Source organism: Crocuta crocuta, unplaced genomic scaffold, assembly GCF_008692635.1.
Source record: "Crocuta crocuta isolate KB4526 unplaced genomic scaffold, BGI_CrCroc_1.0 scaffold217, whole genome shotgun sequence".
NCBI lineage: Eukaryota > Metazoa > Chordata > Mammalia > Carnivora > Hyaenidae > Crocuta > Crocuta crocuta.
The window spans coordinates 7,645,993-7,663,994 of record NW_027532208.1 but is presented as its reverse complement, the minus strand read 5'-3'; the positions used below and the strand labels follow the sequence as shown (position 1 = coordinate 7,663,994).

At 39.4% G+C, this 18,002-nt stretch overlaps 1 protein-coding gene across 6 annotated transcripts in view; it reads left to right on the top strand.

The window, feature by feature from the left end:
- The window catches only part of RABGEF1 (RAB guanine nucleotide exchange factor 1), a 54,269-nt gene that overhangs the window by 28,556 nt on the left and 7,711 nt on the right, over positions 1-18,002 (top strand). For 3 of the 6 annotated variants that reach the window (XM_077777878.1, XM_077777876.1, XM_077777877.1), the window contains exons 5-8: positions 2,823-2,992; positions 13,988-14,069; positions 14,900-15,032; positions 16,271-16,362. In XM_077777878.1, the coding sequence (XP_077634004.1) occupies positions 2,823-2,992; positions 13,988-14,069; positions 14,900-15,032; positions 16,271-16,362 (477 nt within the window). Of the gene's footprint in view, positions 1-2,822; positions 2,993-13,987; positions 14,070-14,899; positions 15,033-16,270; positions 16,363-18,002 lie in introns of those variants that run through there. The other 3 variants (XM_077777879.1, XM_077777881.1, XM_077777880.1) reach the window with 3 other exon arrangements.

Genomic DNA, 18,002 nt, shown 5'->3' with positions numbered 1-18,002 from the left:
CAAATTCAGCAGGTCTACTCAGCTCTGTCTGAATTGCCTCTCCCTGTGCCATGGCCTAAAAACTCTCCGTGCAGCGAGCTGGGGTACTTGTAAACGATTTACCATATTTGTCTGCTTCTCTCAGGGGTTACCCTCCCTTCTGCCTCTTGTCCAATGTCTGAAAAGCATTATTTCATATATTTTGTCTGATTTTCTAGTTGTTAAGGGAGTAGGGTGATCCCAACCCCTGTTATTCCATCATGCCCAGAAGTGAAATTATTAGATTGAGTGAAGGATCAAACTCTCTAAGTATTAAAGAACTTTTTAAAAAGGTTTTATTTATTTGGAGAGAGAGAGAGAGAGAAAGAGAGAGCACGCACATGCAGGGGAGGGGAGAGAGAATGCCAAGCAGGCCCCACACCGACAGCGCAGAGCCCAGTGTAGGGCTTGAACTCCTGAACTGTGAGATCATGACCTGAGCCGAAACCAAGAGTCGGACATTTAACTGACTGAGCCACCCAGCACTCCTTAAAGAACTTTTTCTAATCATATAGAATGTTGAATACAACTTTTGGTTTTCCATATTGGTAAAAAATGTTTCAGAAGGAGTGCTGCCAGTTTTTGTTTTAAGTTAAATTGTACCTGATTAATTAATTTGCTTAAAAAAAAAAAAAGCAGTACATTCAAATGGGTACAAAATAAAAGGTGTGTGGTCCCTCACCCATCTAGTGTCCAGCCATCACCACCATTGTTCTCCCATATTCGGACAACCTTTGTCATTAGTTTCTTGTATATCCTTAGGTGCTTTTGTTTTCATTTATAAACACATATGTTTTTATTATATATACTCTGCTCTATATTCTTATTCACATAGTGTCTTTTTTTTTTAACTTTAGCAATAGGTTTTGAGAACTCTTTAGTACATAAAAAAGTATTTAAAACTACATAGTATTCCATTTTATGGATTAAATCACAATTTAGTCCCTTAGTGGTGGGTATTGTGCCATTTTTAGTCTTTTGCTGTTATAAGTAGTGCTAAAATGAGTAGCCTTGCATGGATTTCATTTTGTACATGTGCAGTTATATCAGAAAATTTCTGAGAAATGGAACTATTGAGTCATAAGATAAATGTATTCTTAATTTTGATGATTATTGCCAAATTGCACTCCATTGCAGTTATATCATTTTACATTCCCACCTTCACAGTATGAGAGTGCTTTTTACCCCATATCCTCATCAACATTAGATTTGTGTCTGTTAATTTTAAAATGGCATCTCCTAGTAGTTTCAATTTGCATATTTGTTATGAGTGAGACTGAGCGTGTTTCCTTTGTTTAAGATACATTTAGGTTTCCTTTCTGTGCACTGTTAGGATTCTTTACCCATTTCCCTGTTGAACTGTGAGGGTTTTTTTTCTTCTTTATACAACTCCTTTTACATTAGGGAGAGTAGCCCTTTGTGATATAGCTTACAGGCTTTTTTCCCAGTTTCTTGGTTGACTTTTGAATGATCTTATTTTAAAGCCATAGATATAGTGGGGTTTTTGTGTGCTTTTTTTTTTTTTAAATTTTAATGTGATTTTAGGGCTTCTACAGTTCAAATCATAATTAGGAAGCACCTGATAATTTGAAAGATATGCAAATACTTGATTTGAAAAGATAACTGTAAAGTGCAACTTTGTTCTGCTAACTACTTTACAGTACCATTAGGAGAAGAAAGGATAAGTCAAACAATTTAACATAAGTCAAACAATTTAAGTTCCTCATTGGTTGATCACTAGTTATGTGATAAATAAGAGAGGTGGAATCTTTACTTCTCCATAGTTAATAGTATATCCTTTTAGGTAGTCTACATGTGGTTGTCTCACTTGAATAATCTAGTCTTCTGTTATCTGAAAACTTTGTTGCAACTTCTTTATTGAAATATATCTCAGGTACTAAGGTTGAAAACATTGAGATTATAAGAAGCTACTCTGAGAAAGCAGGTAATAAGTTGATTTCAGTATCTTCAGAAGATCCTTTCTCTTCCTAATGATCTTTCTTTTTGAATATAAGAGGGAACTGTGGGGATATGAGTAATTTAATTCCGTACAGTTGTTGGATTAGCAGTTCAAAATCAGGAGGCTAGAATGTGATCAGAGAGCTCCTACTGTATGGTAATGCCCTTATCTTTATTCTTTAAAGGTCCCATTTGCAGAGGTGAAAGAGGTGTGTGGCTCCTGATTAGACAGTGTTGTGCATGCTTTAGTTACCTCTTTGCTGTTTGCTTTGTCATGGTTGCTATGTTGGAGACGTTCTTTCACTTAGAGCAGTATGGCTTGAAATTTTTTTTTTTGAAAACTAGATAGTGGGTCCGTAATTGTTAGTCTCCACATAAGCAAATGAGCCTTTGCCTTTTTGAGAAGTAGAATGGATTTGGAAGAGTTGTCTCACATCTTATAAGTCACCTAACATTTTTGTGCTTCTACTGATTGTTATTTTGCTGGTTGACAAGTTTCATAAATTCATGCAGTCTTTAAGAAAGTTATTCAAGATAGTGAGGCCATTTCAGTATTTACAATTAAGTATATGGGTCAAAGTTTGATATATTTTGGCTAAAATAATATTAGTAGAGCAACTTTTATTTGAATGGGAATATCTTTTAGATTGTGTAGTTTTATCTGCTTGTACTTCCTAGTCATAAAATAGATCGAGCTTACTTTAAGTGGTCCAAATATTTAAACATAATTTAAATTCAAGTTTAACTTTGATTAAGCATAATTTAAATAATCAAGTTACATACTTAAAGTAATTCCATGCATGGGTCTTCTGTGTAATGAAACTTACTATGTTTAATTTTCCCAGCAGAAATTCAGGAAGCAAAAGCTCCCAGTCCTTCCATAAACCGGCAAACCAGCATTGAAACGGATAGAGTGTCTAAAGAGTTCATAGAATTTCTCAAGACCTTCCACAAGACAGGCCAAGAAATCTATAAGCAGACCAAGCTGTTTTTGGAAGCAATGCATTACAAAAGGGTAGGTTGAGAGTAACCACGTAGAAACATAGAGTTTTGGTTTTAGGAAAGGTCTTAGAGATAATCTAGTATAACTTTGTCATTTTGCACCTGGGAAAATCAAGACCCAGAGATGTTAAGTGACTTACCTAAGAAATGTCACTGAACCAAGTTAAAACCCAACTCCCAGGTTAGTACTTTTCCACTGCAACTCAATGCTGTGTGGGTCATCTTTGCATGGAAAGTCTGACGTCGAAGCCGCTTGTTTTGTGTACTTTAGTAATAAGCCTTCCTAGCTTGGCACCTTGTACGTAGTATAAACTGCTAAGGGAACATAGTAGACCTTGAAATCTAAGTAGCAGTAGTTAGACCAGTAGCATTCATTTTAGGGTTTTTTGTTTTTGTTTTGTATTTTGATATAAAATACCTCTCCTTGATCAGGTGGGAGAAGGGAAAGCCAGAATTTACATGTTGGAAGAGACCTTAGCAACTCTCCAGTTGCAGGTCCCTTTGTTTTATAGATGGGGAAGGTGAGAGCCAGAGAGAATGAGGTGACTTGTCAGGGTTACACTGTTAGATTTTGCCAGTGTCAGAACTAGAACTGGTGCCTTCCACAGGTGTGTCTTTAACCTGCAATTTCTTTTAAATCTTTTTTTTTTTTTATGTTTTATTTATCTCTAGGAGAGAGAGAGAGACAGTGTGAGCAGGGGAGGGTCAGAGGGAGACGGAGTCACAGACTGAAACAGGCTCCAGGCTCTGAGCTGGCAGTCAGCACAGAGCCCGACGCGGGGCTCGAACCCACGAACCGCGAGATCATGACCTAAGCGAAAGTCGGACGCTTAACCGACTAAGCCACCCAGGTGCCCCTAACCTGCAATTTCTAAACTATAATCTCAATTGCAATAATTTATAAGACTTCTTGTAAAAGGATTCATTTATGTAAACAATGGTCAATTTGTTTGTAACATTCTTTACCCGTTAAACTCAAAATTAGCTCTTAAAGTCCCATTTGGGAAGTGAGGAATTCTTAGACAGGAAAAGAGAATAAGAAAAGCAGGAAGGTGATTAACTACTTAGCTGTATTCCAGCTGTGGTGACTATCACTAGGCTAAGAAGCAAACAGCTTCTTTTTAAATTTTGAATTTTTAAATATTGAATTCAGTTAATAAAGGAAAAAAGAAGCTTTCTCATTTTTTGGTATACAGTTATACTGAGAAAGTAAGCACTCCTGTTTTCTCCTCAAAGTATTTGTAAGCAGATAGTTTCATTTAAAGCATATATCATTGTTTTTTTTAACATTTATTTATTTTCAAGAGACAGTCAGAGTGGGGGAGGGGCAGAGAGAGAGGGAGACACAGAATCTGAAGCAGGCTCCAGGCTCTGAGCTGTCAGTGCAGGGCTTGATGCAGGACTTGAACTCATGAACCATGAGATCATGACTTGAGCCGAAGTCAGATGCTTAACTGACTGAGCTACCCAGGTGTCCCAAATTTTGTGGATTTCTTAATACATTATTTTTTTGAGAGGGAGAGAGAAAATCCCAAGCAGGCTCCACACCCAGTGTGGACCCCCATGCAGAGCTTGATCTCATGACTACAAGACCACGACCCGAGCCGAAATCAAGACTCAGACGCTTAACCGACTAAGCCACCCAGGTACCCCTTAATGCAGTTTTAAAAAACAAGATTCCTTTATTAGCAGTCATTCAGATATTCTTTTTCCTTACTAAAGAAGTAGTCAAGCACAAACATAAGACCTTTTGCTACTTTCATTGTTCTTTTCCCAGGCATTCATTCTATAAAATTCTGATAATTGATTGTATTATATAAGCTTAAAATTTTTCCCATGTTAATTCTCTTGAAAAACTATTTTTCTAAACCTGAACGAGGAGAAAAAATACATAGTTTACAACATGCCTATATCTTCATTTATCTTCTCCTTCCAAGAATAAATAGAAAGCTAGGTGTCCTCCTATACCTTAAAATGACTTCACTGTTCTAGGGGCGCCTGGGTGGCTGAGTCTGATAAGCATCCAACTCTTGATTTCGGCTCAGGTCATGATCTCACAGTTCATGAGTTTGAGCCCCAGGTTGGGCTCTGTGCTGGTGGCATAGTGCATGCTTGGGATTTTCTCTCCCTCTCTCTGCCCCTGCCCTACTTGCATTCTCTCTCTCTCTCTCTCTCTCTCTCTCTCTCTCTCTCTCTCTCTCTCTCTCTCTCTCCCTGTCTCTCAAAATAAGAGAGGGGGAGAGGCAAGAAGAAAGGGAGCCAGAGAGCAAGCGGCCCCCATGCAGACAGCACAGAACCCAGTGTGGGCTCGATCCCATGAACAATGAGATCATGACCTGAGCCAAAGTCAGACACTTAACCAACTGAGCCATGTAGGTACCCCTAAGTAAATAAACTTTAAGAAATGACTTCATTATTCTAAACCATACGTGTGTGCAAGGAGTGGTTTGCCCTGCTGTGTATTTACTGTTAAGAGAGCAGAAATTTGTATCCAAGACAAATTAAATTTTAATTAACAAAATAGGCTTTAATCATGATAAGAAAATTGGGGAGCTGGTGTAGGGGAATAACCCAGGACTGAATTTTAAAGTGAGATGAGAAGTGAGGTGACAAGACAATGGGAAAGCATCTGAGCTGATAGAATCTGTACATCATAAGAACTGAAAATAGGTAAAGGGTTGAATTGGTAATTAGCTGAAAGTGATGAGTGAATAAAATAAGAACATATCATAGAAGAATACAGCGATACGTGCAAGAAAACTTAAAACAGGATCAAGGGGAACCAGCTCAGTGGGTGAGGTTGGCTCCTAGCTTTGGCATCGTCTCTCAGGCCCTCTCCTGATGTGCCCAACTGCAGAACAAAAGAACAGTGCCCAGAATGGAAGAGGACACGTGCCAAAATAGAACAGAAGAGAGGTATTTCGTCTACAGAGAGGAGAGTCATGGAAGAGAGAGTCGTTAGAAGAGCAACTAAAAGAGTCTACCAAAAAATAAAAGCAAGGTTTGGCAGATACAGAGAAGTTTTTGCAAAGGAGCCAAAAATGGTGGAGGAGGTATAATTATACGGTATTTAGGAATTCTGCAAGGACTTGCTAGAGGCTGTAGGCATTTTGGAGAAAGCAACACGATGTGTGTTCCAAGAGAAAAAAATCGAAGATGATAACTCTCTAAAATCTATAGAAGAGCCTCGTAATGACTAATGTCCACATTCAGAAGATGTTAAAAAATCACGGCTTACTCAAATTAAACCAGTTGTGGTTCAGACTGAGCCAAGTTTGACCCTACAGATGTGAGGCTTTGTTCTGCATTCTTATTGAGGAGAAAGAGCTGGGAACAGCAGGGTTAGTTAACAAGGTGAGATACAAGCTGATGGCCCACACCAAGACCTACCCTGGTGGACATGGGGAAGGAAGCTTAGCTGCCTCCAACTAGCTGCCGTAACTCTTGAAAGGCTGATTCATCTTTTCTCATCAATGAGTACTTTTGACGTTTTCCCAAACCTTGTTGGAAAAACCCAAGTGGCTAAACACACAATTAAATTAATGAACTCTAATCCAGGAGTCTGTCGATTTTTAGGATTCCATACTTAATAGTTTCACATACTTAGAGAGAGGCCACTTAGACACTGCTAGACCTCTGGAGTATCATAAATAATGCTATCTCTGCTCAGATTCTGGTGACATCAAAGTATCTTAAACAAATACAGTGTCTTTTAGAATTCTGTGTGGTTACTTCGCCCTGCCTGGGTGCGTTGTGGTTCTTTTGCATCTCGCTGTGTAAATGAAAGGCAAGAGTATAAACATTTTTCTTGTTAAAACCTTTTTCTTGCTAAAAAAAAAAAAAAAAAAAAAAAAATTTAATACCTTTGTGAAGAACATGTGTGGGCTTATTTGTAATTACTAACTAGCCAGCTGCTAAAAATGATCAACTACTGGCTTTACCTTAGGGATGTGAAGTGAATACATGTACCTTAACAATTCTCACCATCTTTATTTTTCCAGTACTTAAATTTGACAAAAATCATTTACTTGTGCTCTGTTCTGTTCATCTAAATGTAGAAGTATTTAAATATGTATTCAAGCAGCTGCTGATGACCTCAGGGTATATTCCCTGGTAAGATGAGCTATCTCAAACTATGAGAACCACATGCCTGGTCTACTTTAAAGATTAATGTTTAATTTTAAATTTTTGTTTAAGAGGATGAAAGCCACAATGCATTTATTTTCCTTCAATGAATTATTGAAGACAACAGAAACTGGCAATGCAAAAAATATGGACATCAAAGCTAAAACCTAAATAAATCCAACAGTTAACTGCAATACAAAAGAAACTTAACCCAGGAAACAGATCATGGACTTCCAAATTCTAGCGATGAGAGTGCTAGATGAACTACATAGAAAACAATATAATTAAGGAAATAGTAAAAGATTTTCAAAACAGAGTGGGAAAAAAAAAGATTTCAACCAGACAGTTAAGAAAGTATACAGAATACCTCTCAGTGTTAATAGTCAAAGGAATAAACCCACTTGTCAAACTTTCAAACTATAAAAGGAAAATTTTTTAGGAAAAAAAATAAAACGACTTTACACACAGACATTATAGAAAAGATGATCCCAATCAATAGCTTAAAAATACTTTTTTTTTATTTTTTTTATTTTTTACAAATAGTTTATTGTCAAATTAGTTTCCACATAACACTCAGTGCTCATCCCCAAAGTGCCCTCCTCCATGCCCATCCCCCCCTCCCCCCCACATCCATCAGTCCTCAGTTTTTGTCAGCATTCAAGAGTCTCTCATGGTTTGCCTCTCTCCCTTTCCCCCACCATTTCCCCCCTTCTTCTCCCCCTTGTTCCTTAAAAATACTTTAAGAAAAGTAGACTTTGGTAGATGATTTTTCTTAGAAAACTGAAAAAACATTTTGGAATTTTGTAAAACCTAAAAATTTACCAACACAAAACCTGCTTAGCTCCTTTGAGCTCCTTTGAGAAGAACTGTGAAAGATCTGAGATTTTCCCTAATTACAAGTTAATAAGTTAGCCTGCTGTCATTCCATGGATACTGGCAAAAGCCATGAGTCTTCTGGGTCAGAAAAGAAGGCCAGTTTATTACTCACAGCAGTAGCCATATCTAGACTATATTAGCCTTTGCACCAATTCCCTGAGTGTCAGTTCCCACAGGGTAATGCAAAGACCAGGTAATGCCTGTAATTGCAGTGAGTAATGTTAGATAAGAGGATGTTTTAAGCTTGTCTGACCTTTGCCTCAGATGGAAATGTTATCGTTATTAGTTATTATAATGGACAATAAACAATCTACCCTTTTACTTGAGGGAGGCACTATCTGTCTTCCAAGGCTATTTTTGCTTTACAACTATCCTTGAAAAGATAGTGTCGAACAAAGGCAATCAGTGGCTCTCCTCACAGGATCTGTAGAAGTAGAAGAAATCTATGTAGAATTGTCTCCCAATGTTTTTACAGTATTACAAAGAGAGGGGCAATGATAAATGGTCACATTTATTTCTTCTTTCATTCAACAAATTGAGCAGTAGCCCTCTGCCTGGCTCTGTTGTAGGAACTGAGGACGTGATGGTCAACAGGGCCCTCGCAGAGCGCACATTTTACTGGAGAAAATAATCAACAGATTTGTAATAGAACACAGTGCTAAGTCCTACAAAGAATCTAAAACAAGATCAGAGGACAGAGTATCAGGGGAGTTATTCTAAACGGTAAAATAAAGAGTGTAATGTAGTGTAAGTCTGTGCAATATAAATAGAAATATAAAAATAAGTTTTATGAATAGTAACAGAGAATTGCAGTGAATTGTGTGGAGCCGGGGGAGGAATAGGTGATTCATTGCCACTAGTAAAACAGGCCATTTAAGTCCTTAAAAGGAGGTCACGGTGTTTTTTAGTTAGAAGTGACTACCAGTGAGGCACCTGGGTGGCTCAGTCCGTTAAGCGTCTGGCTCTTGATTTCGGCTCAGGTCACGATCTCATGGTTCAGGAGATCAAGCCCTGCGTTGGGCTCTGTGCTGACAATAAGGAGCCTGCTTGGGATCTCTCTCCCTCTCTCTGCCCTACCTCAGCTTGCTCACACATGCTCTCTCTCGCTCCCACAAAATATTTCTTTTTTAAAATTGAGTACTAGTTAATCATAAGAAACAATGTACTGTAGTTTGTTCTGAGTATTGAGATTTGGTGCAAATGAAAGGTAACCATGTCTAAGGCACCTAGGAGATAAAAAGAATAATTTATTGCAGAAAGTACATAAGCTGAAAGAATAACAAGTAAAATTATAGCATGATAAAGGAAAATTAAAATATTACTGTTAAAATGTTAAGTGAGGCCCCCATATTATAAAAATAAAATTAGATTTATAGTCTTAATAATAAAAAGTTTCAGGTCACAAACTCCATGATGATAGTCCTTTTGTTAATTTAAACAGAGTCTGCTTATTGAAAGGATTTGAAAAGGTTTACAAAATGATTTAAAGAATAGGAAAAGAAGGGAATAATTTGATTGTACTTAGAATTTAAACATGTTCTCATGGACACATTCTTCATGTAGCTGCCGCTTACAGTTACTCACATGGAAGTCCAGGCATGGTATTAAAACTAGTTCTCTGAAGAAATATTCCCAGTGGACTTAAAATTGCTCAGTCCATGGATCTATTAGTTTAGTGATCTACTTCAGTGCAGGGATGGAGCTTAGAGAATTTACAATAGAAATTTCATTGATCAATTCATAGACGAGGGCTAGCTAGGAAACAAAAGATTGAAGTCTCATTGGGAAGCAGCAGTATAGAAAGGAAAACCACATATCGGACAAACTGAGCATGCTCCGATAGAGTCCCATCCCCCAGCAGCAGGAGGAGGTGGGTAGGATCACGACTTTTCTCCCAGAGTAGTTGTGATCTGCTCAAGTTCAGACCACAGAGCATGAAGGAGACCTCCTGTTTCGTGAACTTTACTAAAAACATCACTCCTATATCACATAGAAATTATTAGTATGAAATAAGAATACTTATTGCTGCTGCCCATACCTATTTAGAGATCATTGTTGAAGGTAGATGGAATAAGGAAGAGAAGTGAAAGATTATCCCGTGGCCATGGCACTTTTTGTCCTTCTGGTTTTTAATTCTCATATAATATTATAATTACTTATTTGCATTCAGTCTTCCCATTCACATTGAATGCTCTCTGGGCATTTTATTAATTTTTTTTTTTTTAACACCTTGTCTGGTACAGTGGCTAGCAATTCTAATCATTCAGCAAGTGCTTTTAGAGTGAAGAGAATAAAATTTCCATGATATTTAGGAAAATGATCTCAGGAAAACCTAAGTGTACTAATAGAGGTGTAAATTAGGCAGCATAACAAGGTAAATTCATAAAATTCAGTTACAGTATGACACACTGATAAAATGCTAAAGAGCCTAGCACAGTTAAAAAAAATAGTAATTTTTTTTAAATGTTTTATTTATTTCTAGGAGAGAGAGAGAGAGAGAGAGACAGCGTGAGCAGGGGAGGGTCAGAGAGAGAGGGAGTCACAGACTGAAACAGGCTCCAGGCTCTGAGCTGGCAGTCAGCACAGAGCCCGATGCGGGGCTCGAACCCACGAACCGCGAGATCATGACCCAAGTGAAAGTCGGACACTTAACCGACTAAGCCACCCAGGCACCCCAAAAAATAGTAATTTTGGGGGGCTCCTGAGTGGCTCAGTCAGTTGAGCATCCAACTTCAGCTCAGGTCGTGATCTCACAGTTCTTGGTTTCAAGCCCTGCATCGGGTTCTGTGCTGACACCTCAGGGCCTGGAGCCTGCTTCAAATTCTGTTTCCCTCTCTCTCTGCTCCTCTCCTGCTCACACTCGGTCTCTCTCAAAAATAAACTAACATTTAAAAAATAGTAATTTTTAAAGATAGCAGCAATAAATAGCATTAAGTATTAGTAACAGTCTAATAAGAAAGTTAGAAGTTCATTCAAAGAATTAAAAGACTGAGGATTGTTGGGGTGCCTGGGTGGCTGTCAGTTAAGTGTCCAACTCTTGATTTCAGCTCAGGTTGTAATCTCACAGTCGTAAGATTGAGTGCCATGTCAGGCTATGCATTGATAATGCAGAGCCTGCTTGGGATTCTCCCTCCCTCTGCCTCTGTCTCCCTCTCTCTCTCTCAAAATAAATAAATATTAAAAAAATAAACAAAAGACTGAAGATTGTATCTTGGATCTAGATAAGAAACATTGAAATTCCAATGTTACGTTTATTCTAGAGAAAAACAGCAAGTATACTGTATAATCTTTTTGTGAGGTGGGTTTGGGAACAAGAATTTGGCAGGAGAGGTTTCTAAATCTAGCAGACTTCAAAATATATCCTAAAATGAAAGACATCACAACTAGGTGAGATTTTGATTAAAAAATTAAAATATAGGACAGTGAAATAAACCAGGGATTCCAGAAATAAATTCAGTTTCTCAGGATCAGGTTCTATGACAACTGGGGATACGAGAGGGAACAGTGTTGCTTTTTACTAACTGCTACTGACAAAGAGAAGTTTGCATATAGATGACTTATGGTCCATATTTCATACTGTGCACCTTACATTCTGGCCAAGTAAGAGTTAAACTTAGAGGTCGATTAGGGTATTTATTTCTGCTGTAGAGACACTTATTTCTGTGGAGAAATTTAAAACAGTTTTCAAGCCGCAACTGAACTGTAAGTACTGTTTTTAAGGACCAGGTAAAAGGTTTAGTGGTATTCACTTTTTAAAAGCTGTGCAACGTAAAATAAAAGGGAGAGTGGAAGGCAGCACTGGAAAGCTGTGGTAAATATAAATGAAAGCTTAACATTTCCAAATGTATAAAGTTTACTTAGTACCAAGTTCTTGCATAGACAGGGGATTGATTTTAATTCAACCAAAGGGTTTTTCTGTAAATACCTAGTTAAGAAGACAGCAGGCACGTTGTGAGTGCTGTGAGACCAACAAGGCTATTTGGACTAAGGGAATGAAAGACAGCTTTTAGAAGAAGTAAGGTATGAACAGAGCCTTCCTTGGACAGCTGTTGGAAGACTGGAGAGGAATAAAAATCACGCAGAGAGTAACTTTATAGCGTTCGAGAGGTGGGACAGCTAAAAGCAGACCGTCAGGAGGGCCGGGTAACCCTGCAGGGTAAGCGGGGAGGAGGAAGGGTGCGGATTCTGAGTGCAGGCTTCAGCACGCGTCTGATGGGCAGCCATTGGAGGCGTGACACTCAGATGATAATCTCACTCTGTGCCCAGATCTGGATCTCAGATGATCAGTTGGACTGTGGTGTGCAGGGAGAAAGGTCAGAGTTGGGGAGAGCAGCTATACTCGAGGGGTGAGGTGCTGAGGGCCCAAACCAGGAAAGGATGGGTGGAAGAGACATTGTAAAAGGCAGAACGGCACAGTCTGGACCCTAATGTGTCTTTCGGGATTGAAGCCAGAGTGGCCGTGTCTGCATGCTTTCACCAAGGCCTAGCGGGCCCTTGCCTGTGTGCTGTCATTGGCCAGCATGGAGGCAGGCTGTGAAGAACAATCCTGTGGAATGTGTCCTGGGCCATGATCTTGCTCTTTCTGCAGTGACATCCTTATGAGGACCCTTGAGAGAAATTTCTGGCTTTGGTGTCAGAATTTCACCTGAAGGGTTCATTTGCTTTTATGTTTTGGACACCCAATTATGTGACTGTTTTTGTCTTGGTGATGGTTACTAGAAAGTTTAGTTAGAGATACATTTATGGGCTGACTGGACTAATTTCTCTATTTCCAAGGACTACATTTTTCTGTTGTTCCTGCCTCTGTTTTCTGTTTCTCTCCATGTTTTAGTTTTCTTTTTATCATCTTCTAGATGTTTTTTTAAGTGTTTGTTTATTTTGAGAGAGAAAGAGAAAGAGAGCGAGCAAGCGGGATAGGGCAGAGAGAGAGGGAGACATAGAATCTGAAGCAGGTTCCAGGCTCTGAGCTGTCAGCACAGAGCCCAACACAGGACTTGAACCCATGAACTGTGAGATCATGACTTGAGCCAAAGTTGGATCCTTAACCGACCGAGCCATCCAGGCATCCCTGTCATCTAGTTAACTGTTTTAAATGGTTTATATCTTTTAATGTTTGTTTATTTTTGAGAGAGAGACACACACACAGAGTGGGGGCAGGGGAGGGTCAGAGAGAGGGAGATACAGACCCGAAGCAGGCTCCAGGCTCTGAGCTGTCAGCACAGAGCCCGATGCAGGGCTTGAACTCATGAACTGCGAGATCATGACTTGAGCCAAAGGTGATACTTAGCCAATTGAGCCAGCTGGGCGCCGCTAACTGTGTTTATATTTTACATAGACTTTATTCTCGTAAAGAAAGTAGGGTATAAATATACATATTATACCAAATAATGAGTAAACTTAAATAAAAATTATAAAGGTCATTGTTGTAGGGGCCATGGAGAAATAAACACACATACATGGCTAATGGCTGTACACTGGGAGTTTCTGAGGCTTGACTCTAGTAGTAGATACTTAGAGCTATAAAGTTGTTCATATTTATTGAACTGTTAATGTCACTCTTGAAAATGTATCACAAAGAACCCAAGAGAAACAGTCCACACAATTATTCATAGCCATAGTACATAATAGCAAGAAAAAGAGAAGAATCCAAATGCACAGTAGTAGAGACTGGTTAAATACATCACTTAATATAATGGAATGTGAGAAAGCCACCAAAAATGATTAAGTAGATCAGATAAATAGAAATATACATACATGTGTAAATTATCAAAACATGCATTATACCGATGTAAGAATATGCATATAGCAAAAAGAAGTAAGAGGTCATAGGATGTTATAAATAACATTACAGGACAGATTTTTCTTTTCTACAGTGTTATATAATTGGTAGGTACTTTTGAGATTAGCCACCAGTTAAGGAGTGGATTTTGGAAACTTTGTAAAATTTAGAGCTTTATACATGATCTTTCTTCAGCTACCAAGCCGCCTCTTTGTCCCTTTTTTTTAGGATTTAAGCATTGAGGAACAGTCAGAGTGTACTCAGGACTTTTATCAGAATGTGACTGAAAGAATGCAGACTCGTGGAAAAGGTAATACTTTGGTAGCCAGACATTAAGGGATTGCTGGTCGTTGCACAGAGTCTGACCATTGAGTCTCTTAGAACTTTCTCTGTTTCTCTGATGGCCTGGCTGGTTTGCCAATTCTGTCCTATAAATGACTCCACTGACATTCTGGTAGTTGGGTAACTTATTGAACAGTTTAATAATTCCATGAGGGGAAGGAGCAGAGTCGATTAAGCCCCCTTAGGAGGCTTCTGAATGAAACCCCCTTCTTGGGATCACCATTTTTGAGTCATTTTTCATGATTCCTCAGATGGGCAGGGGTGGAATAAAATTTGAGAATCACTGACTTAGAGCTGTAGGCTTTTCGAGATTTTTCTTGAATTTGACTCCCATTGATGTTGGGTTTTAGGATATTCTTAGCATATGTGTATAAATGAGAAATCAGCCCCACCCGCACACCTCCAAGAACTCTCCAAGGGTTTAGAGTAAATCTCAGAAAAATGGAAGAGTGGGTTGCCGTCATTCTCAGTTTTGGGAATTTCGAGCACTTTTCTAATGTAGCAGTAAGGAGTGAGCCATGCTGAGGTCTTCCCCCTGGGCCGGGTGTACAGCTTATTAGGTCCTGCCAAGCAGCTGAAGTTAGAACTGGCAGTTCTGTGAAAGGCAGTCTAAAAAATTGAGGTAAGTTTTTAAAGGGTATTTTTTAATGTAACATCTTATACTTTTGTTTCTGGGTATATTCAGTGTATTAACTAGTAAATTAGTTTTTTGCTATGTAGGAAAAACCATGAAAACATACTCTTAATTTAAACTGTTCTTCCCTCTCTTGAGCTCTTATGTCCATTTGGATATTTCAGTGCCTCCGGAAAAAGTGGAGAAGATAATGGATCAGATCGAAAAGTACATCATGACTCGTCTCTATAAATATGTGTTCTGTCCAGAAACTACTGATGATGAGAAGAAAGATCTCGCTATTCAGAAGAGGATCAGGTAGTTGGTTGTTTTGCTTTGTCTTGTGTTTACTGCCTCCCATGGGAAGAACACATTGCGGGAAAACAAAGCACTTGCATTTCAGACCTTGAGAGCAAATAACAGTAAAGGGACCCGCCAGCCTCAGCACTGAGCCTCTTTGTGGTGTCAGAGAGAAAAGGAATGTGGTAGATTGCTAGGAGGAAAGGCCTGAAATCACCTTCTTGCTTATCTTGCTGACTCCAGCAGCTTTAGATAAGAAGCAGATCTGCTGTTTGAGATTGTTTCAAAATCTCCAAAATTTCCAAGGAACAGGTGGAAATTTCATTGTTTCTCCCTGCATTGTCCTGTCTTGTGAGGCAGGAAGCTGGGCATATCCATATTAAAGTGTCATTATGCCTCCCCCTACCAGCGGTGCTCCTTATTTAGCTCTTCCTCCGATCACATCTTCCCCCAGCACTGGGTTGAGAACACTTCCCAAAGCGCTTAATCTTCCACGGGCAGTAGAGTGGGCCCCAGAGCTCTATTCTGGTGGCAATGAAACGCTTCTTCAGAAATAGGCCATCTAATTGTGGGACTGTGCCTGAGATTGGTTGTGCACAGGTGTTTCTGGAGGAGGGGCCCTAGGAATCCAAATGGCGTTCCCAGGCAGTGGGGCTGATCATTGGTAGATCTGTTCTTGATGGTGTCACCCCTAAAGTGTGGAGTTGGTGTTGGGAAGGTGGCAGATGGAGCCAGAAGGAACTAGATGGGCTTTGGATGGAGGTGCAGGGTGAGAGCGTTTGTCAGACAAGCGGTGACGGTCAGCAGCAGAGTCTCTGCTGGGAAGCGAGGGTGTGACCAGGAAATTTCAGTGATTCAGGCCAGGGTGACACACACTTGTTGACCTCTTACAGGGTCTCAGAAGTTGGGAGGGCAGAGCCTAAACGGGCATAGGGTGATGGACAGTGAAGAGAGGAAGCAACAGGTTCTTCTCAGATCTTCATTCTCAAATACCTTTTCAGCCTCAGTATAATCTCATTTCAACCGGTAAAGTTGTCTTCTGCTTTCCTTGCGATAAGTGCCAAAGAGCAGCCTCATTTCAGGATTCTAGTTACTTCAGCTCAACTCCTAATATGTTCAGCAGTGATATGCTTGGGCCTGCGATGGCCTCATTAGTCAGTGGTGTCCCATATTTCCCCTTAACTGAAGGACATGACAGAACAAATGACTGCAGTCTATTCTTGGGATTCTTTTTTACTGTCTCTCCCTCTTTGTAGAGCCCTGCACTGGGTTACACCTCAGATGCTTTGTGTCCCTGTTAATGAAGAAATTTCCGAAGTATCTGATATGGTGGTGAAAGCAATCACAGGTCAGTGAAACTGAGAGCTGTCTTATCTGGATTTTTCTTCCTTGAAGTTGACATAAGTCCATACTTAAGTCAGTGAGCAACCAGACAGTAAGGTGTATTGCCAGAGGTATACTGGAATGTGGGAAAAGCATTTTGCAAGAGTGCTAGTTTTATAAATTTAAAGCATTCACATTAGCAGGTAAACTATATTTCCCTTTATTTTCTAAGACCAGGGTCTCTTATTTCTTGGGCATTGAACTCAACTAATGCAGGTCAAATGCAGCTAAGGCTAATTTCTTAAAACTCAGTTGCATTTATATATTCAAAATAATTTTGGAGGGAGGAAGGGAGTTGGTGGTACAAGGTACTCCCCAAGCTGAAGTTACATATTAAAACGATGTCTCTCTAATTGATTATTAATTAGAGATGTGCTTTGGATTATTTTTCTGGTTTGTTTACAAAGTAAATGAAGTGCCCTGAATTGATGTGGTTCCACCATCCTGTACAGGTCCAGGCACGTAATACAGTTTCTGTTTCTTAGTCATAGGAATAGCCCAGCAGAAATAGCCCACGAAAAGTTTTAAAAAAGAAAAGAACCAAAACAAATTGCTCTTAATGGAGAAGACATCCAGTCTTGGCCAGCTTCTCCTTAATTAAGAAGAGTTAGAAAGACTTGCCCATTTAGAGATTGTTAATGAAATTCTGCTGGGAAAGAAAGTTGGTCAGCTGCTATCAGCGGTGCTGGAGGCAACCCGCAAGTAGGCTCCTTTGGTTATAAGAACTAGAGACTCACTCACGTTACAGGAAGAAATAGGGGGTTACTTAAGAGATTATCAAGGTAGGAAAGGAAGCCAGACTCTCCCAGAAACAGCTCCACAGCCCCTCTGGCGACTGGGTTATCTGTTGTTAACATGATTCTTCCACTCTCTCAGGTTCTGCTTCTCTTTGTATATCTTTGCATTTTAATTCCTGTTATTAAATGTTTTCTGTAATTCCCCTTGCAAAGTCTAACTGGCCTAGCTAAATACTGTCATCTTTGTTGTTCAAAGCTTTTCTGCAAGGCTGTGTTATAGGCTTCATGAATTGACTCCTTTGGGTTAAGGCCCACCCCCACTCCTACCTTTTGCTCAGGGAACATCATTAGAGATTGAAGGTGAGAAGCCTGGATGTGGACCTTGTATGTGTGTTTTTTTCCCAAAGACTCTTACGAAGTTCAAGACCAACTGGTTTATGTTTAAAGTACTTCAAAGGAATTTATGTTTGGGACTCTTTTCTGATATGCCATAGGATAGGCCTTATAAAACCAGAAATTACAGGAGCCAGACCTTTGTTTGCTTAAAAATAGAACTAAGGATTTTAATATATAAACAGTTTGTGAATAGAATTTGAGAGGTGAAACTTTTTTCTCTCAAGTCATCTGAGTTGGAGTTTAAAGAGATATTTTGGTAGTAGAAATTTGGCTACAATTTATTTTATTTTTTAATGTTTATTCTGAGAGAGAGAGAGAGGAGGGAGCAGAGAGAGAGGGCAAGAGAGAATCCCAAGCGGGCTCCACAGTGTCACCGCAGAGCCTAAAGCGAGCGGGGCTGGAACCCACAAGCCAGAAGATCATGACCTGAGCCAAAACCAAGAGTCAGACACTGAACTGACTGAGCCACCCA